The sequence below is a fragment of the Antechinus flavipes genome, chromosome 6 (assembly GCF_016432865.1).
Source record: "Antechinus flavipes isolate AdamAnt ecotype Samford, QLD, Australia chromosome 6, AdamAnt_v2, whole genome shotgun sequence".
Lineage (NCBI taxonomy): Eukaryota > Metazoa > Chordata > Mammalia > Dasyuromorphia > Dasyuridae > Antechinus > Antechinus flavipes.
The window spans coordinates 163,464,015-163,491,999 of record NC_067403.1 but is presented as its reverse complement, the minus strand read 5'-3'; the positions used below and the strand labels follow the sequence as shown (position 1 = coordinate 163,491,999).

General features: G+C 33.6%; 1 protein-coding gene across 1 annotated transcript in view; it reads left to right on the top strand.

The window, feature by feature from the left end:
* Window positions 1-26,224, top strand: part of MRPL1 (mitochondrial ribosomal protein L1) — a 47,328-nt gene extending 21,104 nt beyond the window's left edge. The window contains exons 4-9 of the mRNA XM_051964481.1: window positions 187-270; window positions 1,646-1,717; window positions 6,364-6,475; window positions 13,717-13,823; window positions 24,840-24,921; window positions 26,099-26,224. Of these exons, the coding sequence (XP_051820441.1) occupies window positions 187-270; window positions 1,646-1,717; window positions 6,364-6,475; window positions 13,717-13,823; window positions 24,840-24,921; window positions 26,099-26,220 (579 nt within the window). The 3' untranslated portion in view covers window positions 26,221-26,224. The remainder of the gene's footprint in view (window positions 1-186; window positions 271-1,645; window positions 1,718-6,363; window positions 6,476-13,716; window positions 13,824-24,839; window positions 24,922-26,098) is intronic.
* The last annotated feature ends 1,761 nt before the right edge of the window (window positions 26,225-27,985 follow it).

Here is a 27,985-nt window from a genome sequence, read left to right as displayed (position 1 = left end):
TTGAGTTTTTTGGGAAGGACATCGCTTTCTCTCTTCCTCCTTTACCCCATGATTATGTAGCACAGTTACTGGTAGACCAATGGGGTAACTGGGGAAGATAGGGTATGTAATAGAATATGTTAGTTGTGGATTTATAGAAGTTTTTTTTTTTTAATCTTTAATTTTTTTTCCTTTTATGCATTTTAGAAAAAGGTGGAGCCATTTGTCAGTGTTATTAACTTCCCATATCCATTTACTTCAAAGATGAATAAAATTCTGGTGTTTACAGAGGTAGGTAAACTTTATAACTCTTTTATGTAAAACAATGTTTTGCAGCTATCTAATTATTTAGTCTGGTTTATTCTTAAGTAATGAAACTGTTTGTATTTCCAGGGATTAGTAGGAATGTTAGAAGTTTTTTTTTTTTTTTTTTTTTAGGGTACCAAAATATATAGAAACATTAAAAAAAATTTTTACTTTTATGAATTAGACTTTTAAAAAAATCTTTAGTTCAATACCATATTACAGATATGAGACAGTCACTACATATAATAATTGGAGAAATTATTTCAATTTGAAACCACTATCATGTGATTTGGATTTTTAAAATCCTTAATGCCCTATTACATCTAAAACTTTATTAGATTGTAGATATATTCAGCTTCTTTTTCTCTTTAGTACTTTTGAACTTGTTGTCCTTTGTTATATAAAGATAGGAAATTAGAGAATAGACTTTAACAATTTATTTTACTCCAGAAAAATAATTTTCTTACATATTTAAATATTAAAGTCTTTTATGGTGATGGACATTTTTCAGCTTTTCATTGTTTTGTATAGCTTCTCTCCATTAAAATCCTGCAGCTGCATTTCACCATGGCACGGAGATATCTTGGGCTTTGGAGTAATACTGTTGGACAGCCTTAATATCTGGAGCTCTCAGATTCACCTTCCAGATGCCTTCTTGGTGATGGGATAGAGAGACAATAGAAAGGTGGATGCTGAAGTACCTCCTAAAGAGGCTAGGCTTTGGCTAAGGAATAGTACTGGCTAAGGAATAAAAGGGGTTGTGTTCTGTATCAGTGAAGGGACTAGCCACTGACAAACTCACAGGTTCTGTTGTTGAAATAAAGTTGTATGTTATCAAGTAATAGTGTGTCTTAAATACCAAATCTTCAAATGTGTTAGTTTACATCTTGTGCTTTAAATTTCTTAATTTATTCCAACCTCTTCTGACATTATTATGTGATTTATTTGCTCAAGGTTATGTGACAGAACTCCTTGGAAGTTTTTTGTCTAATTATTACAGAACAACTTAGCTTAAAAGAAATTAACATTTAAGAGAACAAATTAAATAAGATATTTAAAATTTATATTCTTTCTGGAAAATCATGTTTGGATAGTTTTTGAGATTTAGTTCAAGTTATACAGTAGGCTCGGTGTGAACAGCCTAGGAAGACAGCTGTGGGTATCTGTGAGCCAAAGCCTACCATGAAATGCCTTTGCTATGGTTCAGAGTTGAAAAAAGGGCACAATATTTAGCTTCTGTGTATGAGTCATTAATTTTTAGATTTGGCTTAAATGGATGACATTACTACTTCATGATCTATAAAAAACATTACATACAAACATTAGTTTGAGACAGACTTTTCTGTTTTTTTCCCCCTAGAATGATTCAGATATTAAAATCGCTGAAGAAAATGGAGCTGCGTTTGCAGGAGGATCTGCACTGATTCAGAAGGTGCTGCTTTGCTTCCATGTCCAGTAGTTAACTGGTTGATTATGAAGCTTCCCACTGAGTTCATGACTTGTTCTTGGTAGATGGTGAAACGTAAACAAAATGTTTCCTGTTCGTAGACTTAGGTGAGACTAAGCACCAGGGTGCTGAAGTCTGTAACCTTTTTAACTTCATTTATTTTGTATGCTGTGGATAAACAAAGTTTTCACTGATAGAGTAGGAAGAATGACAAGGGAGAAAAGGAAAAAATGCCTGGAAGAAGCAGTTAGGTGGTGCAATGGGCAGAGCGCTGGGACTGAGTCAGGAAGGCTGACTAATTGAGTGACTCTGGGCAAGTCATCTTACCTCTATTTGCCTCAGTTTCCTCCTCTATAAAATGAGCTGGAGAAGGAACGAGCAAATCATTCCAATATCTTATGTCAAGAAAACTCTAACTGGGGTCACAGTCAGACAAACTGAAAAGACTAAAAAACAACAAGAAATATCTGGTAAAGAAACAGATTTTAGAATTTGAGTTCTGTACTCTTATCCTTATGGCAAACATTGGGTTTTGTATTTGACTAGAGTTCAAAATCATGAGAGTACCCATTAGTAAAGTGGCTGATTAATGCCTGCCATTTGACTCTTGTAGAATTGACAAAATACCTTTGACTCCTTTCTAGACAGTAGCATCAGTTTATATTTCTTAGAGGCAGGAAATTTTAAATAACACTAGTTTTAAATAGTTATCATTTTATTTGACTTTTATTATTAACCTGTGGTTGAGAAGAGAGTGAGTTGTTAGAAATAAGACAAAAAAACCATGTCACTTGACTTTTATAATAGAAGATATTTATCAGCATTTATTTGCTAGGGGAACAAAATCTTTCATTGTGAGAATTTAGCTAATGGAATATGAAATATTCTCTGATTTAAGAGGAAAAAGTCTTGAAATTTCATCATTCCCGAGCTTCAATTACCTTTCTTAGGCAAGGATTTATCCTTTGAGAAATAGGGACAGTTCTTAAAACTAGAGCAAGCATAGCATTTCACTCACTTCAGCATATTTTTCTGAGGTACTGTGGATTTGATGTGAACTCTTTATTTTTAAGGTTAATTGCCAAGATAATAGTTGGGGTTAAGGAATTGAAAGATAGAAAACCATTGTTTTTTAAAACCACAGTGTGGAGAATGAAAAATGAGCTTATACATGATCAATACATTGATTTGTTTTCTTTGGTTTTGCCTTTTGTTGTAAAGAATGGCTTCTACTTGGTGGGAGGAGGTGGGTGGATTAGAGTAGTTTAAGCCATTAAAAAAAGCATTGTAAAAAGTGCACAGCAAAAGAAAAGTACAGAAAGGAAATTATGTAGCAGTTTTATTATTGTCTCATTTAATATATCTAATACTTTACAAAAAACTACATATTTCACAACTCACAATTTACTGTACATTTTTCTTTCCTTTGGAAATCTTGTAATGTTTGTGTTTAGTTATAGTTAAATTCACAATAAAAACAAACCACATGTGCCCCTTGGGTTTTATGTCAGGGATAGCAGCTAATTCTGTAAACAGAATTTGAATTTATGAAATAGCATGTTCTCCTGCATGATTACAGGCACAAAGGGATTTTTAATATGCACAGTTATCAGGGCTTAGTGTCCACCAGAATAGAGTAAGGGTGCATTAAGGTTGAAAGCACACTGGAGCTTTTCATTCCACAGAAGAAATATTTTGACAAATAATGTCACCCAGAAACAATAGTACTTTGTAGGACCATTAGTGATTACTGCCCAGGGTTGCAGTGAGGTATGCTTGCCAGAGGGAAGGTGTTTGCTGGGCATTTCTGATGTAGTCTCTCCCATTCTTTTCATTTTCACATTTCTTCTAATTGCTTGAATTAAAGCAGAATCTTGCAAATCATTTCTTCCCCTTCTTCCAGTTCCCAATGGACATCCCTTCTTTCTTCTAAGTTAGACAATTGAATAAATTAAATTATTATTTTAACTCGCTAGGAGGATACAAGTTAATTTTGCCGCTAGCTGGTTATAACTAACTTAAGTACTGTTTGAATTCATCCTTTTAAACTGTCAATATTAGTAAATTTTCCTTTTCAGAAATTAGAAGATAAGATTAGGGCCTGGATCTGTTATTTCATTGGCATAGAGAACTTCCTAGATGGGCAAACACACTCTACCAGTGCAGAGTATTGAGAATTTAGGAAACTTGATAAGAGTCACACCATGTGTATCAGGTGATTCCTAAACACAGGTCTTCCCAGTGCCAAATTCATTTAGCTGTCTACTCTGCCAAAACTGCTTCTTTTTTCAGATATCATCTTTCATTTAATCATGAATAATTTAATATCACTAAACTTGTTTTGAATTAAAATGTGGTAAATATAATATGTTTGGTTTTTTGAGAGCCAATAATAGCTAGTAGACAGCACTTTATGGTTTATAAATTGTCCTCTGAAGAAGATAAGGCAAATATTATTATTTCTATTTTATAGATGAGTAAACTGAGAATTATTGAGATTAAGTGACTTGCCTACAGTTTTGAACCAGTACTTGGAATTAGATCTTTTGATGTTTAATTCTAATACTCTGTACAGTTCACAAGAGTTTAAAATTTAAAATGTTTTGTTTGGTATTCCTGTTTCTGTTGAATAGACTACTTGGGATATTTAAAAGGTGTTAGCAATAGAATGGCATTAGTAGAAGCATGTATTTCATCCTGAGGTCCAATTAAAGAGATCTTTATGCTAACTGAGTTGAACTCAATTATATTTGAATAGGGAAGGAATAGTTAATAAAAGGCCCAAGGGTAAGAAATATATATTACCATTCTGTGAAGTGATACTTGGGGCTATAGTTTGTGGTACTTTACTTTTTCCTGTCATATATACTTCTTTTTTCTTTCTTTCTCAGTTGTTCCTTTCTTTTTTATTCTCTTCCGTTTTCTCTTTCCTTTCCATTCGCCCATTTTTTCTCCCCTACATCTGAAGCCTATCAGTTTTACCCAATGAATATTGCATAACCCCTTGAGCATTCAGACTTTAGTAGGCTGTTGATCTCTCCTCTCCTTCTTGGGAATTGTGTTCTCAGACCTGTAGCAACTGTCCCTAGGGTGCAGGGTTCATATTTCTTGCTTTTGCTATATTTTTAGATTATATTTTAGAATCTCAATATAAGTAACAAAATTCTCAAAAAACAATTCTAATCTACTTTAAGAACATGCATTTCATGCGTACTTTTTGAGGGTCCAGTTTTGATGGTATGACAACCCCAAAAGTTGGTAATTATTGTCTAAATGAGTGTTCGAGTGAATGTGGTTTTGTCCCATTTTTTAAAGGTCAAGGATTTGAAATGTGTGCTGACATAAATAGTACTCAGCATTAGCAGCTTAAAAATTACATCTGCTTCTCAGACAATACCTTTTAAATAATTCATTTCTTCTTGTACATTTAAAAGATAATTTAAAAGGTAATTAAGTGGGATACATTGTAATATGATAATTTTTTAAAAGTAACTCTTGTTCAGTTGTTTTTCAGTTGAGTCCAGTTCTTTGTGACCCCATGGGGTTTTCTTGACAAAAATGATGGAGTGGTTTGTTGTTTCCTTCTCTAGCTTATTTTTATAGTTGGAGAAACTGAGGGAACCAGGGTTAAGTGACTTGCTCATGGTCACATAGCTAGTCAGTGTCTAAGACCAGATTTGAACTCAGACATGAGTCTTCCTAACTCTAGTCCAACAATCTGTCCAATGAACCTCCTAACTGTCCTGTGTTAATTAGCTACCTAGATTAATTTTGTCCTTTTTTTAAATGAACATATTAATATTTTGTTCTTTCTATATAAAGAGAAGAATTGTCTGAAAGTAAACTTGAACTTAGTCCTTTTAAAAATGGAAATTTATTGTAGCATCTAGATGGCACAGTGATACATCGACCCTGGAGTTAGGAGGACCTGAGTTCAAATCCAGCCCCAGACACTGTCTAGCTGTGTGACACTGGGCAAGTCACTCAATCCCAATTGCCTCACTCCCCCTCCTCCCAAAATAAATAAAATGTAAACTTAGCAAGTATTGTGGTAGAATATTTTGCTTTTCTGATCTTTGTGAGAATAATTACAGATTCAGTATATTTGGTGTTCTCAATACTGGTATCATCTTATATGAACTTTGCAGTATGTATTAAGTTTTACTTGTGATCTATTAAATAATACACTTGATTCTCATATTTTGGGAGATGCTTAGAAATTAAACTTTTTAGATTATACTTTAAGTGCATTGCTGCCTCCCCTCCCCCCCCAAAAAAAAAATCAGTACATTGCCCTGGTTATATAATACCTTTGCCTAACTAAAGCCCATGTATCTGAATTTATTTGAGCTTCACAACATTTAGGCCCACTGAGGGTCTTCCTAATAAAAAGACTATTTTTTTAAATTTAAAAAATCTATTTTAAAATATTTTTTAAAAGATAGCAGAAAATGTTTTTTCCAGGGATAATATACATAATTAACAAACTTATTTGTATTATCATATGAAAAGAAATTGTGTTTAGTGTTTATCTTCTAAATTGCTTATAAAAGTCCTAAAATATATAGAAAACTTACTAGATTCATTAGGTTGTAGATTTCTATGTAATGTGATTTTATTGTGATTTTCAGATTTTGGATGATGAAATCCAGGCAGATTTTTATGTAACTGTTCCAGAAATGATGCCAGCAATTCAGCCATTAAGAAGGAAACTAAAAAAAAAATTTCCAAGGCTTTTGCAAAGTAAGATAATTTTTTCTTAATATTTTATATAGTCTCAGTAACTTCACATATGTTTTATTTAATTGTAAAAGTAGAAGTGCTAAAATGTGTAATATAAGATATACATATAGATATGCATTTTTTGCCATATTTATCTATCTATTTATTTATTTATTTTGGTGAGGCCATTGAGGTTGTCTAGCCCAGCATCACACAGCTAGTAAGTGTCAAGTGTCTGATACTGCTTTTGAATGCAGATCCTCCCTATTCTAGGGCTGGTACCACTGTGCTACCTAACTGCCCATTTTGTGCTATATTTAACTCAATTTCCAGGAGTATTGCTGTCAGTGACTCACTACACTTTTGAAATTTACCAGTTTCATAGTAATCTTTTTTACCCCCCTGAGGCAGTTGGAGTTAAGTGACTTGCCCAGGGTCACACAGCCAGGAAGTATTAAGTGTCTGAGATCATATTTGAATTCAGGTTCTCTTAACTTTAGGTTTGGTGCTCTATCTACTCTGCCACCTACCTGCCCCAGTAATCTTTTAAAGTGAATAAATTTTACTTGTTAGCTATTGATTATCATTTAAAACTTGGTTTATTATATATATTGGCACACTTTCCATTTTCAAATTTTAACTTGATTTGACAGTAATTTATTTTTTAAAATCTAATAATATTTTATTTTTTCCAATTGTGTATGTAGACAATTTTCAACATTTATTTCTTGAAAAATTTTGAATTCCAAATTTTTTTTACCTCTCTTTCCTAAGATGGCAAGCAGTATGTAATATATATAGGCTATACATGTGCAATCATATAAAACATATTTCTATATTAGAATTTGTCACTATTTTAGAGCAAACAGTAAACTATCTTAAAAATGTGCAGTTTTCTTCTGTTAATCTTATTTTTTGGTAAAATTTCTATTGAGTTAATTTTAAAGACAAACCAAGCAAGATATAATAAATTTTCAATGAATTTACCTATTTTTTGTGACACTGGAATATTTTGTTACCTCTGTATCTGAAGAAAATAGGAAACTGAGGCTAGCAAAATATACACATCTTTCTGTTAGATAACTTCTGTGTTGTTGGTGTTTGTCCCAATTTAATCTGTAGGCAGCTAGTTTATATATGGTTGCATGTTTATTTCCCCATTATACTGGGAAGTCCTCAAGGGCAAGGGCTCTGTCTTTTGCCTTTTTGTGTTTTCAGTATAGTTCTTGGCATGTGGTAGATGTTTAATAAATGCTAATTGGCTGAAGGAATTTGTCCTGTATTTCTGGACTGAGAATTGAGCTTAGATTATTATTTTATGATTTTTGAACAAGAAGTAAAATATGATCTAATAGCATCTTTTGTGTTTTAACTAGTTCAAACCAAAATTAATTTGCATCAGTACAAGACTAAATGTATATCAAGTTTTGTCACATGGAATTGGATAGAAATTTGAACTGAATCCCAAAAGGCATTTTTTCCTTGCTCTCTAGGATAATAGTTTTATTAATGCTATGTTATTATTTTCACTGCTTTGTCTATTCACTAATAGTTTTGACTTCTTTACTTGTTCCTTTAATTTTTGATGAGTATTCTCATCTCACAGTGAGTGCTCTTTCATTTTTTGAGAATAGAATCTTTTCAAGGGATTTTTCTCTCCCCTCAAACAATGAAAGCTGTTCTTTAAACTATATGCTTTCATTAATGAGCCTTGGTTTGTTTTTTATTTTCATAATGATCAGTAACTTGATCATTGAAAAATACATCTTTTTCCTCCTTTTAAATTTTTCATTTTACACATTAACCATGATGTAGTTAATAGCACAAGCAAAACATTTGCTGCTTATTGTGCCAAACAAAGAATTAACCTATCAAAAATATTAGACTACATTGGAACAAATGACTCTGTAATAGGCATTTTCAGAACTTATTCATTTCCTAATTTAGAAACATTTGATTCCTCCTATCTAGCAAAAGTGTTAAAGACAAAACATAAATTACATTTTGAACAAGTGGGTGAAATGAAAAAAAAAACAAACAACTCTCTGCAGCTGAGACCATCATTTTCTTTTTCTTGTTCAGCTTGGTAGTACTGAAGGTAGTGAGTAGAACCACATTGAATGAAATGAATTGGCACATTCTATAGGGCATTAAATGCTACAATTATATTAGCTATATTTTACTTACATAACATTGAAAATCTTACGTTTTTATCCTGTTTTTTGAGTACATTATGTTCTACTAAAAAAAAAAACTTTAAAACTATATAATTTTGATAGGTAAAATTCAGTTTCATTCTGAATTTCAGCTACCTCTATATATATAGACATAGATGCACATCTGTACTCTGAATTCCTTTAATTTCTAAATTAGATTCACTTTGTTCACACCTTATGTTTTACTTTGTTTCCCATGCATAGTATTTGATATTTACTGAGTGTTGCTTTGAAAGAAATGAGCCACATATCACTTAATGGACTCTTTTCCCATGTGTGTATGTGTGTGTTTGGTCATGATTTAAGTACCAAAAGAAATCTATTAATTCTTTTAAAATTACTTTTTAAAATTCTTTACTTAATATACACTTAACAATATGGTTATTTCCACATACAAAGAACAGGAAAAAAAGGGGTATCATATATGAAACCATATAAAAATAACTTGCCCCTTATTTTTTTATTTCAATTTTATTTTTCCAATTACATATAAAAATAATTTTCAACATTCATTTTTGTAAGATTTGAATTCCAAATTTTTTTTATTCCTTCCTTTACTTCCCCGCTTCCCAAGACAGCAAGCAATGTATGTTATACATGTACAGTCATTTAAAACACATTTCCATATTAGTCATGTTGTGAAATAAAAATCATTAACAAAAGAGAAAAATGATAAGGAAAAAGAGCAAACAACAAAAAAGTGAAAGTTGTATGCTTTGATGTGTATTCAGTCTTAGAATGCAGAAGGCATCTTCCATCTTGGGTCTATTGGAAATATCTTGGATCAGTATATTGCTGAGAAGAGCTAAATTTATCACAGTTAATCCCATCACATAGTATTCCTGCTTAAATGTGTACTGTAATCTCTTAGTTCTGCTCACTTCATTTGGCATCAGTTCGTGTAACTCTTTCTATTGCCACTCATCATGCATTCATTCCTCCATTCATTTATTAAACAATAGCTTTTTATTTTTAAAATATGTGCAAAAAGTTTTCAACATTCACCTTTGTAAAACCTTGTGTTTCAAATTTTTCTCCCTCCCTCCATACCTTCTTCCTCCCCTAGACAGTAAGTAATTCAGTATAGGTTAAAAACGTGCAGTTCTTCTAAACATATTTCTACATTTTCATACTGCACAAGAAAAATCAGATCAAAAGGGGAAAAATGAGAAAGAAAAAAACAAGCAAACAAACAACAAAAAAGGTGAAAATATTATGCTATGATCTACATTGTCTCCAAAGTCTTCTTTCTGGATGCAGATGGCTCTTTCCATCACAAATCTATTAGAATTGCCTTGAATCACCTCATTGTTGAAAAGAACCAAGTAATGGAACCTTCATTTTGATATAGGTTTGAAACTTGTATCCTCAGCTCACAAATCCCAGATAGCTTCTGAGTTATCTCTGCTTTCATCCCTGGGTCACATGAAAAGGCCTTCTCCTTGCTGGGATACATATAGTTTCCAATTCTTTGTCACTATAAAAAGAGCGCCACATGGACCCACACTCAACACCGTATACCAAGATCAAAATGGGTCCATGATTTAGACATAAAGAATGAGATTATAAATAAATTAGAGGAACATAGGATAGTTTATCTCTCAGACTTGTGGAGCAGGAAGAAATTTGTGACCAAAGATGAACTAGAGACCATTACTGATCACAAAATAGAAAATTTTGACTTCCAGGCAAGATGGCGGAGAGGAGGCACACAGCTATGTAAGCTCCACGTTTTCTTTCAGACTTCCTTTCATGACAAGCCTCTGAATTAATGCCTGACTGAAAAAAACCCCACAAATAGTTACCAAGAGAAGACATCCTTGAAATTCGCCAGGAAAGGTCTGTTTTTGCTCGAGGGCGGGGAAGGTTTTAGATCGGGTGCAGGCTGAGGGCAGGCAGTGCTTGCCAGGCAGGCAGCTCACAGCCGAGCAGATCTGAATGGGGTGGGGTGTGATCTCAGCCGTCTCTGCAGGGAGAGCTTTGCTACAGGATTGGATACTTTGCCCTGGCAGTAAGCCAGCAGATAAGCAGAGAAGCATAGCCATCACTGTCCTCCTAGTGCCTCGCTGCTGCCCCCCCTCGCCCTTCCCCCTGCAGTCTATAGAGGAAGCTCAGTAACACCACCCAGCCCAAAAAAAGAAAGCAGATTCCTTTTGTTTTTTTGTTTTTTGTTTTTCTTTTTTTCTTTGCTAGTTTGTCTTTGATTCTTCTCGGACAAAAATGAGCAAAAAATTGAAAAGGACCTTAACCATTGACAGCTTCTATACAAATAGAGAGCAGACTCTAAACCCTGAGGAGACTAAAAACAGACTGTCTCCATGTGAATCCCCAAAAGAGGAGATCATCTTCTCCTGCTGTTCCTTCTCTGCTGTTCCTCAGCACAGATGAATCTCATAGAAGAAATTAAAAAGGCTCTCACAAGAAAGCTAGAAGAAAAATGGGAAAAAGAGAGGGAGGCTTGGCAAGAGAGTCTGAAGAAACCATCCCATTCATTTAAAGACAGAGTTGATAAAGAAATCAAATCCTTGAAAAATAGAATTAGTGAACTGGAAACAGAAAATAACTTTCTAAAAAATAAAATTGGTGAAATGGAAAAAAAAATTCCATAGAACAAAACAACTCACTCAAAAACTCAATTGGACAATTAGAAAAAGATATAAGAAAATACTTCATTGAAAATCAGAATTGAACAAGTGGAATTGAATGACTCGAGAAGACAAGAATCAATCAAGCAAAACCAAAAAAATCAAACAATGGAAAAAAATGTGAAACATCCCCTTGGGAAAACAACAGGCTTGGAAAACAGATCCAGGAGAGAAAATCTGAGAATTATTGAACTCCCAGAAAAATATGATGAAAAAAAGAGCCTGGACACTATTTTCCAGGAAATTATCAAAGAGAACTGCCCAGAAGTCATAGAAACAGAGGGTAAAATAGATATTGAAATAATTCATCAATCACCTACTGAAAGGGATCCTAAAATCAAAACACCAAGAAATATAGTGGCCAAATGCCAGAACTCTCAGACGAAGGAAAAAATACTGCAAGCGGCTAGAAAAACCCAATTCAGATATAGAGAAGCCTCAGTAAGGATCACCCAGGATTTAGCAGTGTCCACATTGAAAGATCGAAGGCCTGGAATATGATATTCTGAAAGGCTAAGGAACTCGGTATGCAACCAAAAATAACTTACCCAGCCTGAATGAGCATCTTTTTCCAGGGAAGAAGATGAACATCCAGTGAAATAAGCAAATTTCACCTATTTTTGATGAAAAAACCAGAACTTAACAAAAAGTTTGATCTACAAATATGGAAAGCAAGAGAAACCTAAAAAAGTAAAAAGAAATCTTGGGAACTATATTTCTGCTATAAAGATGTATAAAGAATACATGTATTCCTTGTTCTAGAAACTAGAGGTGGAAAGGACATTGTACTTGGAAAAGGGTAAAGTGGGGGTTACTACATCTCACAAAGAGGCAAAGGAAACTTATTATATCTGAGAAAAAGAATGGAGAGGGATGAATATAGTGGGTATCTTACTGCCATCAGAATTGGCTTTAAGAGAAAAATTTTAGACATATTCATTTATGGTGAAACTTCTCCCATCTCATTGAAAAATGGGAAGGGAAAAGTGAAAAGGGAAGGAATAAGCTAAGCAGAAGGGAATATGGAAATTGTGAGGGAAAGAAGTAAGATAGGGAGAGGAACTCTAAAACGAGGGAAGGGATATTGAAAAGGGAGGGCTGTGAGAAGCAAGTGGTGCTCACAAGTTTAATACTGGGTAGGGGAGTAAGGGGGAAAGAAGGGAGAAAAGCATAAACAGGGGTTAACAAGATGGCAAGTAATACAGAATCAGTAATTTTAATCATAAATGTGAACGGGGTAAACTCCCCCATAAAGAGGAAGTGGTTAGCAGAATGGATTAAAGCCAGAATCCTACAATATGCTGGATTTACAGGAAAACACACCCGAATCAGGGAGATAGATACAGAATAAAGGTAAAAGGTTGGAACAGAATCTACTATGCTTCAGGTGAAGTCAAAAAAGCAGGAGTAGCCATCCTGATCTCAGATCAAGGTAAAGCAAAAATTGATCTGATTAAAGAGATAAGGAAAGGCACTATATCTTGCTAAGGGGTAGCATAGATAATGAAGCAATATCAATATTAAACATATATGAACCAAGTGGTGTAGCATCTAAATTCTTAAAAGAGTAATTAAGAGAGCTGCAAGGAGAAATAGACAGCAAAACTATAATAATGGGAGATCTCAAACTTGCACTCTCAGAATTAGATAACTCAAACCACAAAATAAATAAGAAAGAAGTCAAAGAGGTAAATAGAATACTAGAAAAGTTAGATATGATAGATCTCTGAAGAAAACTAAATGGAGACAGAAAGGAGTACACTTTCTTTTCAGCAGTTCATGGAATCTATACAAAAATTGACCATATATTAGGACATAAAAATCTCAAATTCAAATGCAGTAAGGCAGAAATAGTAAATGCATCCTTTTCAGACCACGATGCAATGAAAATTACATTCAACAAAAAGATAAAGGCTTGAAGTCAAGAAAAACTTAACAATTAGAGCTGGCCTGAGAGAGAATGAGCTACTTCTGGAGTCAGGGCATTTCCCTGGTTGAGAATCTTTTAGGCTTGTACAATTAATTAACTGGTGATTTCCTCATACTTTTGACACTACTTGTACCTGTATGTCTTTTAGAAAGACATTGGTGGAGTCTGTATCCCTTTTGTATTTTTAATACAATGATTGTACATATTGGTTATATTTTTGTTGAAAATGGTAGAAATGTACTATGTTTATGCTTCTACATCCAGTTTGTACAAAGTTGGAAAATAAATAAATATAACAGAAAAAAAAAGAGAGAATCTTCTAGGCTGGGTAATAACTTATCAAGAACATTGGGCTGAGGATTCTTTTTCAGGTATGAGATGGAGTAGAAAGCGGAGGCCGCTTCCAATTCTAATATTTTGTGATTTTTGCTTGCATCTGATAAACATGAAATTTTTTATTTCTCACACCAGATTCCGTTGATCATGACATTGTGAAAATGCTTGAATTCTTTAAAACTGGACATGAGATTGCAGTAGATGAGGAAAGAGGGAACTTTCTAAACACCCAAGTAGCAGTGGTAAGTTGCAGTGGAAGTTATTGGAATATGATGTTCCTTTTTATGTATGTGGAAAATAATTTACCTTTGATAGATGTGTCCACCTTGCATTTGTGCTTCTGAATTACAATGTCTATAAATTTTCATATCCTTTGTGTTTGTCCTTCTTACTTTGGAATTATACCTTAATAATAATTATAGTATCTTCTCCTATGTATCTTTTTGGTATAGATTAGGCATATTTTGTCATCATTGTGAAATGGTTAGCTTTTTAAGGGAGAGCTGATGCTTTCACACCTGCCCTCCCTCTCCCTCTCTCTCTCTCTCTTTCTCTTTCTTTTCTTTAAGTTCAGATTTCATTAGTACGATCCACAAGGGATTGTAAGTCTCTCTCTCTCCTAATGATAAGGACCATTTTCTGGACACAGTAGGTGTTTATTTAAATAAATTATTGAATCCACAGAATTAGACTGTAGTAAAGAAGGAGAACCTACTTCCTTGGGCAGACCATTCCATTTTTAAATAGTTTTAATTGTTAGTAGCATTTTTCTTGGATTTGTCACAAAGCAGCTTCTAGTCATTACTGTTCAGGCTTTCTTCTGGGGCCTAGCTCCTCTTTTATAAGACAAACCTTGAAGACATTTTGAAGACTACTGCCTAAATATCCTCAGTTCCTCAAACATCTTCTACTGTTGCTTGAACATGAAATCCATTATTATCCTAGTTGTCCTTTTCTCTACACTTTTAGTTTATAGTTGCCTTCCTAAAATGTGATTCCCAAAACAGAACACTTCAAATTGCTTCCCATAGTGATTGGATCAACGATCAGCAATGAAACCCTGTATTAGTGAGTATGTCTTCTTATAGCTCTTCAGCATCAACATTTGCATCTTTCATCATCATCTTTTCCAATTTGCAGGTGATGAAACAAAAGATCAGAATTGTTTTGATATGTATTTCTCACATTATTAGTAATTTGAAGCATTTCATTCTCATTATTCAAAAAAAGTATGATATAATCAGAGGAATTTTCCTCCACCCCCCAGTATTATACATTCCAGCCTGTCCTGTGTGACTTAGATCTATGACCCACTGTCAGTTTACCATAAGCATATTAGAAGCCTCCCTCAATTTTCTTTCTATTGCACATTTACCTTATGATACTTCTCATTTCTGTTCTCAGAAGTTGCTTGTTGGTTGTATGGAGCAGCCTTGATGTGTTAGTTTTTTCCAGTTTTTTGGTTACTGCTGTGTTCCATTTTTCATGGCCACAGAGTAACAACAATGCCATCTTGGGATTTTTAAAAAAATAACCAAATTTAACTTTCACAAGGAAGCTTGGTTGTCACTGAAGGATCATTGCAGTTTCCCAAAGGCAATCCAACCTGTCCTTCGTTCAATTCTGGGCCCAACTTAGTCTTCATTTGTACTATCTGTCTGAAGTGTAAATGTTGGTGCGCAGGTTCTGTAGGGTGTCCATGGAGATATATATTGTAATCTTATCCACGTGGTCTTTCTTGTGTGAATGAGCAGGCTAAGTTCTTTCTCAGAGCTTTATATCTCAGGAGGCTCTGAAAAGTTCTTGGCTTATTGCAGCATTATCTAAATATGGAATCTTCTAGAGGATCTTGTCATGCTCTTTAGCTGGACTGTTTTGTAGTATTTCCTCCATGGTAGTGGAAAACATCTTTGTTGATTGTGTGTCTTCTATTTCATTGTTTTCAGAGCAATTTAGCAATTTAGAGGTTGTTGTTATGGTGTTATCTTTATCTATGGGTAGTATATACCCTTTTGGGAGAGATCCTTGAAGGTGACATTTTGTTTGTATGGAATCAGATCTTTTTCCTATGGCTGTTAATAGTTTGCAGTCCTTTTTGAGACTGTTTCCTTCAACCATCTTTCTATTGGGTAATGTCTTTTGGTCTTCCATATTTGTTTTCATTTCCTGTTATCTTGGGTACCAGTACTTTAATGGGCATATTTATTTGATGCAAAGATTTTTTTTTCCTCAGTCAACAATTTTTCCATTCATCTGCCTTTGTTTTGTGTGTGCAAAAGATTTTCAATTTTATGTAATTGAAAGTATTTGTTTTATCTTTTGTGATCTTGATCAATTAAGTTAAAAACTCCCAAATCATAGATGTAAGAAAATAATCTTTATCTATTTTCTTTTTAGTTTTTTAAATTATTTTGAACTTGACAAGCAACAAATAGGAAATGGTTCCTTACGCAAAAAAGTAAAGAGGATCTCTGTTGTAACTTTAGAAAGTATACATTAAATTTAACATGCTAGTTCTAACACTTCATTGCTTATGTGTCCCATTCTAAATATGTTTTTCTCTATTATGTTGTTTTGTAAACATTACATTATTGTTCTTTTCTGGGTTTGTTTTTTTGGGGGGGTTGGTGAGGGGAGAGGGCTTTTTGGTATTCTTATTACTCTCTATTACAGTTTCTACCCAGAGTTTAAAAAAAAAAAAAAAAACTTGCCTTTCAACAAATAGGATTAGTCAAAGGCAACCCACACATTGGCACATTTGCCCATTGAGACCATTTTGCCCCTATATGGGAAGTGTGATCTCTCACCAGTCTTCTGGAGTTAGCATTGATTATTTCATTGATAACAATTCTTTAGGTCTTTCACAGTTGTTTTTTGTATGATGGTAGCAGAGAATTGGAAACAAAGACATGTCTTGGCATTGGGAATGGCCTAACAAACTGTAGTAGGAAATGGAATAAAATGTTCTTGTGCTGTAAGAAACCATTAACATGATCCACACAGAGCAGCACAGATGGCCTTATAGCAACTCAGAAAAAACCAAAATAATAGAATCAGGAAAACAATGTGCACAATGGCTGCAGCAATATAAACAGAAGAAACAACCAGAAAACAATCAAAACTGAATGTTGAGTATTTAGTACCAAAGCCAATGCTGGTCAGAAAGAAGAGAAGTGGCCTCTCCTAGGGGAAGGACACCATTCTCTGATGCTTTTTTAAAAAATGAAATAAGATCTTTGTGATGGACATTCATGTGAAATTTGAATTTAAGGACATTTCAAATATCACCTGCAGCTTTCTTCTGAACTAGAAGAGTAGCATCAGTCAGGTAGTTGTGTATGGTAAACTGATAAGGTAAGGATGGCATTGTTATATGGGCACTGGCTGCTTATGGTTCACTTTAAAAAAAATAGTTTTTTGTTTTTCCAAATACATGCAAAGATGTTTTTTTGTTAAAAACCATGCCTAAGTGAAGGGGCAGGTCAGTTCTCCAAGAGCCTCCACAGCTGTGAATCATAACACTTGAAGGAGTTGCAAAGCAGCCTTGCTGACACAAATGTTGCTTGTGGACTGGGAATGAAATAAATTGGAGACAGAGGGAAGATGAGAGAGGTCAGACGAAACAGCCTCTTAGGAGAGAAGTCAAAGAACAGCAACCTCTCAGTCTCCTTGTATCATCATCATCATCCTTTCACATGAAGAGATCCATTCAACAGGTCTGAGTTAGATCTCCAGCAGCCACTGGCAGGTGACTCCCGTATCACAACAGTTTTCAACATTCAGTTTTGCAAAACTGTGCTCCATATTTTTCTCCCAACTTTCCCCTCTCCTTCCTCTCCTAGATAACAAGCAATATACAATATAGGTTAAATGTGTAGTTCTTCTAAATTCCATATTTACCATGCTGCTCAAGAAAAATCAGATCGAAAAGAAAAAAGAAAATACAAGAAAGGAAAAAAATCAAATAAACCATAATAACCCCTCCCAAAAAAGGTGAAAATACTATGCTTTGATCCACATTTAGTCTCCATAGTTCTCTCTCTAGATGTGAATGGCTCTCTCCATCACAAGTCTATTGGAATAGGCCTGAATCAATCTCCATTGTTGAAAAGAACCAAGTCCATCAGAGTTGATCATCACATAATTTTGTTACCACAGTGTACTGTGTTTTCTTATTCTACTCACTTCCCTCAGCATCAGTTTATTTAAATCTTTCCAGACTTTTCTGAAGTCAGCTTACTCATCATTTCTTTTAAAATAATAGTATTCCATTAATTTCATATGTCATAGCTTATTTAGCCATTCCTCAATTGATGGGCTCCACTTAATTTTTAGTTCCTTGTTACTATAGAAGGGGTTACCACAAATATTTTTTGGACATGTGCATTCCTTTCCCTTTTTTATGATCTCTTGGGATACAGACCCATTAGAGACACTGTTGGATCAAAGGGTTTTTGATAGTTTTGATTGCTCTTTGGGCATAGTTCCAAATTGCTCTCCAGAATGGTTGGATCAGTTCACAACTTCACCAACAATGTATTAGTGTATCAGTTTTCCCATACCTCTTCCAACATTTATTATCTTTTTTTTTTTTTTTTAAGCTATTTTGAGAGATGTGAAATAGTACCTCAGAGTTGTCATAATTTGCATTTCTCTAATCAGTAGTGATTTAGAACATTTTTTCATGTGGCTAGAAATGGCTTTAATTTCTTTGTCTGAAAATTGATAATACGCTTTGACCATTTATCAGTTGGGTGATAGATTGAATTCTTTTAAATTTGAGTCAGTTCTCTATATATCTTAGAAATGAGGCCTTTATTAGTAACACTGGATGTAAAAAAATTTTTCCTAACTTTCTGCTTTTCTTCTAATCTTGGCTGCATTAATTTTGATTATGCAAAGTCTTTTAAATTTAATACGGTCAAAATTATTCATTTTGCATTTCATAATGTTCTCTAATTTTTCTTTGGCCATAACATTCTCCTTTTTTCGCAGAGTAGAGAGGTAGACTATCCCTTGTTTTCCTAATTTGCTTATAGTATAACCCTTTATGATTAAATCAGGAACCCATTTCGACCTTATCTTTGAATAGGGAATTAGGTGTTGGTCACTGCCTAGTTTCTGCCATACTATTTTCCAGTTTTTCCAGCATTTTTGGTCAAATAGTGAGTTCTTATATCAGAAGCTGGGGTCTTTGAGTTTTTCAAATACTAGACTTGTTCACATTTCTGCAATGATTTGTTACATGGATATCCTTTTCTGAGAATTCTGGGAAGCAGCAATTTCTTCCTCTCCTATAGCTTCTCTTCCTGATCTTCTCTTCCCAGAACAGTCCCATATGATCCATTTTTCCAGGAGAAGCTGTCAGACTTACAATGAAAGGTTGGCATTTAGGTCTGATTGTGTTGCTTCCTCAATGCTGCCATGTTTACTTTGGCACGCTAGATAATGTCTTCTGCCCCTGAGCCTTTCAGAAGTCATTAAAACAGTCAAAAAATTTTCATTAAAGGGATCACCTCTCAGTTCCCAATATGTAATGACTGCCTTAGTTTGTTTTATTTTAAAAACTGCTTCATAAGTCAGAACTAGTAACAGCTCTTTTCATATGAAAGTGGGCAGCGGTGATGCCAGGTTTGCATTCACTAGGCTTGATGACTCCTTTGGGGCACTTTGGTTGGGAATGAGGGTGAACAGTAACCGATTTTTGGCTGGCCCTGATCTTGGAAGTATTTCAAATTTGGTGGTCATTTCCAAATTGTAATGTCACCACATGAGGACATGAGTGGGAGAATACAGTAAAGATGACTTATTATTTAATCAGCCTGACTATGGCAATTTTGAAAAAAAAGCTTTTTACTCTGTGTGGTGGGAGAAATATCCCAATACCCTGAGGTTTAAGTGGTTCAGGGGAAAGAGGCTCAGTGGGACTCAGACATGCTGAGACCTCATTTAACTGGTCTTATAGCTATTTTTTAATCTATTTGAAACTTATATGTGCCTGTCTTCCATGTGTTCCATTTCTTCCAAAAGCAGTAAACATCAGTTTCTCTATTGCATTTTGCTTATGTAATAAATAGCATATAGACATTTTCTGCCAGAAAATTATTGTCAGCCTAGCATTTAATAAAAGTTGAAATATATGTTGTAACAAAAATAAACAAATGCAGGCAAGTGAATACAAGCCTGTTATATATTGAAATCTAAATGCCTTTGGTTTTCATGAATGTGCTAGAACAGGAAAAACACATGTCTGTATTTAGTTTTCATTATTCATTTTTGTAAGATTTTGATTTCTGAATTTTTTCTCCCTTCTCTTATCTTTTCCTTCCCCAAGACATTAAGCAATCTGATATAGATTGTTTATGTACAATCATTTCAAACACATTTACATATTAGTCATGTTGTGAAAGAAAAAGCAAACAACAAAAAAAGGTGAAAATAGTATGTTTCAATGTGTATTCAGTCTCCATAGTTCTCTCTCTAGATGCAGATGGCATTTTCACCCCAAGTCTATTGGAATTTAGATAAGTTTTTGAAGATTTTTTCTGGAATACTGATTGATACATTTAAAAAACATAGTCTAAAGGCAATATATGACTAAATTCAATGAAAAAAATAGCAGTTTAATTAATCTTCTTACTCCTCTAAATTAATGATAAAACTCTTAGTTGTTTTTCTTTGAATTCTACAGTTTAATATGTTTGATTTTCAAGAAAATAATCTTAAAGAAAAATTTATTTTATTTTATTTTATTTTTTGCTGAGGCAATTGGAGTTAAGTGACTTGCCCAGGGTCACACAGTTAGTGCGTGTTAAGTGTCTGAAATCATATTGAATCAGAGGGCTAGTGCTCTATCCACTGTGCCACCTAGCTGTCCCGAAAATTTAAAAATTAAGGAGTGAAAAAAACATTCCAGAACAATTCTGCCAGTACTCATTAGTATAAAGCAAAGAAATTCAGCTATAGTAGTTAGAAGAGTGACAAAAATGCTTTATTCTTATTGCCAGTTTCCATCAGACCAATAGGGATTTCCCAGAATATCTAAGGATAGGAAGTATGACTTCCTTTTAGCTTGGAAGCAAGACTTATTTTCAATACTTATTGACACTGGTATTTAATGCATTTTAAAAATTTTTTGATGTCATCCCCTCATTTTCCCCCAAGAAAATGCTTCAATAAATTAAATTTTATAAGAATGTATTAAGCACCTACTTAATGAACAAGGCCCTCAGAATACCAAGGCGAAAACTAACACGTTCCTTTCCTTGTGGTATTGACATTCCACTTATCAGAATTCACCACAAAAGACAAATTCTATTTATGTGTCACATGGTGAAGAATTATATTTGCCAATTGTTGGGCTAATGGGAATATGTCTTTTCTTTTTTAACTTTTATTTTAAAGAATCAGATACTTTATGATAGTGAAAAAAACCAAGATATTCCTGAAAGGAAATTAACTCTTTGTTTTCTAAATTTACTATTTTCAGTGATATGATACTTTCTTCTTAAGGCTGCTTTGAGGAAGTCACTTTGTCATTGTGAACTATTGTTATTCTCTATTTCACCACTAGCATTGTGAGGAGATTCCATTTTGTCTCTCAAAAGCTGGAAGAAATAAAAGATTTCTGGATATCTAGAAAGATACAGAATGTCTGTAATCTATTTCTATCTTTAAAAATTGTTCTAAGTCAATTTAGATTATAGCCTTAAAACCAAGCTACCCCTAATCATTTCCCCCCAAGGCGGTTTGATAAATGTTATCAAAATAGATATGTGATCTATACAAATTTTGCTAAATTCTGGCTAATATGATGCCTAGCATCATGATGCCAGGTATTTTTAGTGTGACCTTACCAAAGAAGTGGAATTTTATTCTTCCAGCTAATAAGTATTCAGTTAGTCAAGATGTTATAATTAAATGCTTACTATTGAAGTGCCCAGGCGAGAGAAAAACAGGGCAGCCAAAATTATGAAGTTTTAAGAGCGTTTATTGCTAACTAGCAACTGAACCCCAACACCAACACGGGAGGGGTCAGTAATGAGTGGCCTCAGGGCCATTATAGAAAGAAGAGAGAGACATCAAAATGTTTCTTGATACATTTGTCATAATAAAGGTATTTCTATTCTAAATAAATACTATTAATACTCCTATTCTAAATAGGAGGCAAAAAAGTTATCACTCTAAGGGGGTCATTCTCAGGCAGCAGCAAGCAGCATTTCTTTCTTTTTTTTTTTTTAATATTTTATTTTATTTTATAAGCAGCATTTCTTTAAGCTTATCAGGTTGTCAAGGTCTCAAGACTCTCAGGACAGTACATCTGGGTTGTTAAAATTACCATCTGTATTAGGGAGTGAAGAACTAGTAATAAACTCACTACAAAGATTTAGGATTAGGTTTCCCACAGTCCCATTTTGGGGTGCTTTTCCACTGATGAAAAACTTCATTCTGATCCTCAAAAAGCTTACAGTTTAGTGGGAAAGAATCTATTAGAGTCCATGGTCTTGCTTTTTTGTCATAAAAATTTGAAACTGCCCAACAGTATCACTGAGTGTTATTAGTAATGGAGCCTCATTAGGATCTCCTCAGGCTTTTCCACTGAATCCATTCAAGCATAGTCTGAGTGCTCCTACATAAACTTGTGGTAAATGCTGGCAAAAATAGTTTCCTACCATCCCCTCTTCCTATACATAAACACACTTCACTCACCATCAATCACCACTGCATTCCAAGAAAAAGGATTTAGGACCAGATTAATTGTTCAATTAAAAAAAAAAAACAAACAGAAAATTTAAAAAGATGCCATATTGCCATAAGTTATAGTTTCTGATCTCAAAAGAAGGTTCTAGTAGAAGAATCTTAAAAGAATCCTCTGGATGATTGTTAGTTCAGAGTAGTAACACCTGGCCCTCGGATTTTTGTCTGTCCAATATAAATTGTCCACAAAGATCTCAGAGGAATTTATGATAGATGTATTGTATGAACTTTGCTCTCTTAATAGGAAATTTTGCCCTTTGGTTGACTATAATTTGATTTTAGAAATGTTCTTTTTTTCTTAGATGACTTCATTTTTCAAATCTTTCAATTCAGCGGGCTTAAATTATTTGGTATCTTTACAAAAGACCTTCCTATTTGAATGCCAAACAAAAGACTTAAAAATTTGGTTTGTTTTTTAGCTTTATGAACAGGACATATTCCTTGCTTGTTTTTCTGGTTGATATTTACTAAATTGCAAGGTATTCCTTGTTTTGTTTGTGGTGTTTGTAATATGGGAAGGTTAAGCAAAACATGATGAGAATATGTGATTTTATATATAGTGTGATAGCATGTGTAAATCCAAGTCTTTTTGTGGAGAGATTCACTGCCTGAACATGAGGGGTTTTTCCCCCATTATTTTAAAAACACACCAACAAACTGATTGTTTTTGACATAATTAATTCCCATAGTTATTTCTTGTGTTGTTGAAGTAAGAACTTTGGAGAAATTGATTTGAAGACAAAGAATGTAAAGTTGAAAAATTTCAGAATTATGTAGATTATGTAGAGTTAGTGTGATCCTATATATACATCTCATTAATGTGGCCTGAAAATGAATGTCAGAATAAGATTTATGTGGAGGTCATTTCACAATATGGTATCTCATTGGTAGTTCATTAGAGTTGAATGCTTGTTACAAGATTGTGTTCTTGAAATTACCATGACAGTCTTCCTTTAAGTGAGACTGTAGTTTATGGAACATACTCATGGAAGAATACTGACAATAACATTTTCAAACATTATTGCAACTGTGTCCCCCAAATAATGTTGTCTATCACCAGCTTGTTTTTCCCCTTAATGGGCAATATCCCCTAAGATGGTATTTTTGTTAACAACTATCTCGTTTTTTTCTTCTTGATAATAACCATTTATGTGCTAGGGGAAGCATCCAAAAGCAGAGTAGAAGGGCCTTTGGAGAACATCCTCTCTTCTAGCAGGAGCACATCTTTCTCTTGGAGAACCTTTTTCCTGCTGTCTGGGTCTGTGACTGTGTTCCCTAACACAGCGCTGCCCTTATATGTTATATTCTTATGTTGATGTATCTGCCTGAATTTTGTATTGGACACTTTTTCCTCCTCTTCCCCATTACTTGTAACAAAAGTTTTCATTAAACTAAACCCCATTGCTTTTCACATGTTATTTTCAGCACCTGAACTCATTGAGGGGTTGGATGTCTCTGGTTGACCCACAAGGTCTTCCTTTTGATCCAAACTGGGTGCCCAGACAAGGCCTTAACCAATTGACAGTCTTATCTGTCCTGGGAAAGTAGGGTACTGACTGTGAGCCTAGATGGAGAAAGCAAGAGAATCCCACATCTTCCCAAGAGAGGAACTCTTTTTTGCCAGAGAACTGTTAAAAAAATAATACTATATAAATTTCTTTTCTAATCAATGTTTTCCCGATCACCTGCTATCTCTCTGTTTCTTATTTTCTCAGTCACATTTTATTTTGATACATTTTGTTTGGATATGGTTTTCCAATAAATACTTTAATAGTATCTTTCCTTACCAAAAAAGTAAGCTTTATAAAACTGTTTAATATAGTAATTGAAGTTGGCAGCATGTCACTTTTTACTCTTAGTCTATAATTTCTTAACTGAAAGGAAATGTAGTTAACATCAGTCATATGGAATCAACATTACCTACTACATTTAATCTGAATTCTACTGTCTTTTAATGTTGTTTTTATTTATATTGTTATAGTTGTTCATATTATTTTGATTCTGCTTTCTTGTTCTGTATTAGCTCATAAAAGTTTTGCCTTATTTCTTTGAATTATTTATTCCTTAAGTTGTAGTATTCCATTTTATTTATATATCTACTATGATTTAGTTTGTTTAGCCATTCCCCAAGTGATTAGCACAGAATGATTTCCAGATTCTTATTTATATATATTTATTATATATTTATTCTATAAATAGTGCTGCCATGATTATTTTGATATCTATGGGACTCTTCTTCCTGTTGACTACTCTGATATTTAAATCTAGTTATAGGAAAATTAGATTGAAGGGAAGAATGAATTATTTAGTCATTTTTTTAAAACTTCAAATCATTTCCCAGAATATTTGAATCAATTAAACCAACTAAATCAACTAAACCAAATGTGTTCTTGTCTTCCCACAATTAAAAAAAAAAAAACTATTTTATGTCTTTGCTAATTTGAAGATTGATTTACAATACATGTTTCTATATTGTTTATAATTTTATCATTTTCTTTCAGCTGGATATGCCAAATAATGAAATAGTTGCTAATCTGCAAGCTGTTTTCACTGAAGTCTGCAGGCACAAACCACAGAGTAGTGGTACGTTCTTTGATATGTGATATTTTGATCTTGTGATACTATATACATACTGAAAACTTAAATAAGATTATCAGAATTTCTTAAAGTCATGACAGTGACATAAAGAAGTACATTAGGTGGATGTTTGTTAAGGATCCATGGAAGTACATGGTCAGGAGTCATCCAGATTGCAAAAACTCGGGTGGTTTGCAGTCTGGACTAGTCTCATTAATAATATGAATACATTGAAGAATAGTGAATAATAGTCCTACTAGAATTGAGTTTTTGGTGGACTTCAATAATACATGGCTTGAATTCTACAAACGATCCCTTGGTAATTTCAGGGTCTTTCTTCATCTCCTTCACCTTCTTATTATGCAATTTTTTTGTAACATGTTCTTGTTGAAAGACAGAGATATGTGGTATTCCCTGTAACAACCCACTAGTGCTATGGGATTCATGTTTATACCCTCATAAATTTACCTTTGGTAGCCCAGCAAAATTCCTGTGACCTTTCCTCACTTTTTCTTGCTTTCAGAAATTCAGAAATTGATAATAATTAGGGCCATCCAATAATTATCCATAAGTTTGGCCGCTTGACCAGCTCATTTTTTTTTTTCTTTTCCATTTGGTGTTTCTTGAATGATGTCATTTATTTAAACTAGAAGTATACTTGTGGCCAGCTTATGCTGACCTGAAATCAGGTGTTTCTTTTGAAGGGGAAAATGTCATTTTTAAAGGAAGCTACCACTTGGTTGATCACATTTCAATTTATCTATTTTCAGGGAATCTCACTAAGTGGTGGCAAAGTAGCAGCTGTGCTGAATGTTTAAATAAATATTTACTATCTTTTCACTTAATGTGAATATCACCACCTGCTCCCTTTTATATTATCTTTGTAATAAAATGAAATTTGGGTAAATATCATCTGGGAAAGAGATGAATTGCTTGGAGAGATCAAGGACATTTAAGGACACATTTTTTTTTTTTAGTAAAAAGCGAGTTTATCTTGTATGTTAAAGGGAAGTCTTTGTTTTAAGACTTTAAAAAATTCTTTAGAATTATAAACAATTCAGTAAATATTAGTACCTTCCAGTTCAATACAGTTTGGTAGTGAATATTGCTTGTTGTGTGTCAGCATGTAGAAAACAGGTTTTAACATTGAATATAATACTAATTTTATTTTATTTGTTTCTAGGATCTTTTGTGGTACGTGCGTTTCTTCGTAGTTCAACAAGTGAAGGATTATTACTAAAGACTGAGCACTTCCTACCTCAGGAAAAAGTAAAACCAGAAGAGAGTATTAAAGAAACTATATAACAAATTCCATCTTGTGAAACGACTCTTATTGGATTTAATAATTAGCAGATGACATAAGTCCTCATGTCTTCAAAATAAATTACTTATTTTCATCCTTGAAAGTAAATTTTATTACCCAGATCATCATTAGAAGTAATAATGTATTTAAATAATTCAATCTCAAAAAAAAAATAATTGAATAAGACTTGAAGGAACTCAGGATTAGTTGAGCTTACAAATTAATACTACTAAACAATCAGAAAAATATTTGACTCCATTTTTATCCAGATTATAAAATTAGGAAAACCCTAATTCCTTCTACAAGAGATCCCAATAGCTAAATCAATGAGATTGAAGTCAGAGAAAGAAAACTATAAGCCAATATCTTCAATGGATTTCAATGCAAACATATTGAAGAAAATATAGCAAAGATGCTGTAGCTACATATTAAAAATATTTTACACTATGCCCAAGTTCTTGTATTCCTATAGCAGGAGTGTAAGATTGAGTCAGTATTAAATTTAACTAGATTAAATTAAAATTAAATTTAAAAATAACAAATCACATGGCTAAATCAAAAGATGCAGAAAAATTTTGACAAAATATATAAACCTCTTTATAGTCATAACATTAGAAAAAAATAGACATAAATGGACTTTTTCTTAATATGGCAAGTGCTATCTAAAACTTATAGCAAATATATTCTTTTTTTTTAAATAACTTTTTATTGATAGAACTCATGCCAGGGTAATTTTTTACAACATTATCCCTTGCATTCACTTCTGTTCCGATTTTTCCCCTCCCTCCCTCCACCCCCTCCCTGAGATGGCAAGCAATCCTTTACATGTCAAATAGGTTACAGTATATTCTGGATACAATATACGTGTGCAGAACCGAACAGTTTTCTTGTTGCACAGGGAGAATTGAATTCAGAAGGTATAAATAATCCGGGAAGAAAAACAAAAATGCAAGCAGTTTATATTCATCTCCCAGTGTTCTTTCTTTGGGTGTAGCTGCTTCTGCCCATCTTTGATCAATTGAAACTGAATTAGCTCTCTTTATCGAAGAGATCCACTTCCATCAGAATACATCCTCAAACAGTATCGTTGTTGAGGTATATAATGATCTCCTGGTTCTGCTCATTTCACTTAGCATCAGTTCATGTAAGTCTCGCCAGTCCTCTCTGTATTCATCCTGCTGGTCATTCCTTACATAACAATAATATTCCATAACGTTCATATACCACAATTTATCCAACCATTCTCCAATTGATGGGCATCCATTCATTTTCCAGCTTCTAGCCACTACAAGCAGGGATGCCACAAACATTTTGGCACATACAGGTCCCTTTCCCTTCTTTAGTATCTCTTTGGGGTATAAGCCCAGAAGAAACACTGCTGGATCAAAGGGTATGCACAGTTTGATAACTTTTTGAGCATAGTTCCAAATTAGCAAATATATTCTAAAAAAGAGTATCACTAGAGACCTTTTGTAGTCAATGAGAGGTAAAGAAAAGGTTGTCCATTATCACTTGTTCTTTCATACAGTTCTAGAGATACTAGTCCTAAGACAAGAAAAAGAAATTGAAAGTAGGTAAAAAAATAACAAAATTATCTGCTTTTTTCAGATCATACAGTAGTTTATATACTCCTAGAGATATAACTAAAAAATTAATAGAAACAATATATTTAAGTCATGTAGCAGAGTTTTAAAAATCATTAGCTACCCCCAAAAGAAAATCCAACAGAGAAAAAAATAAATTTCATTACAAATTACTTTAGAACAT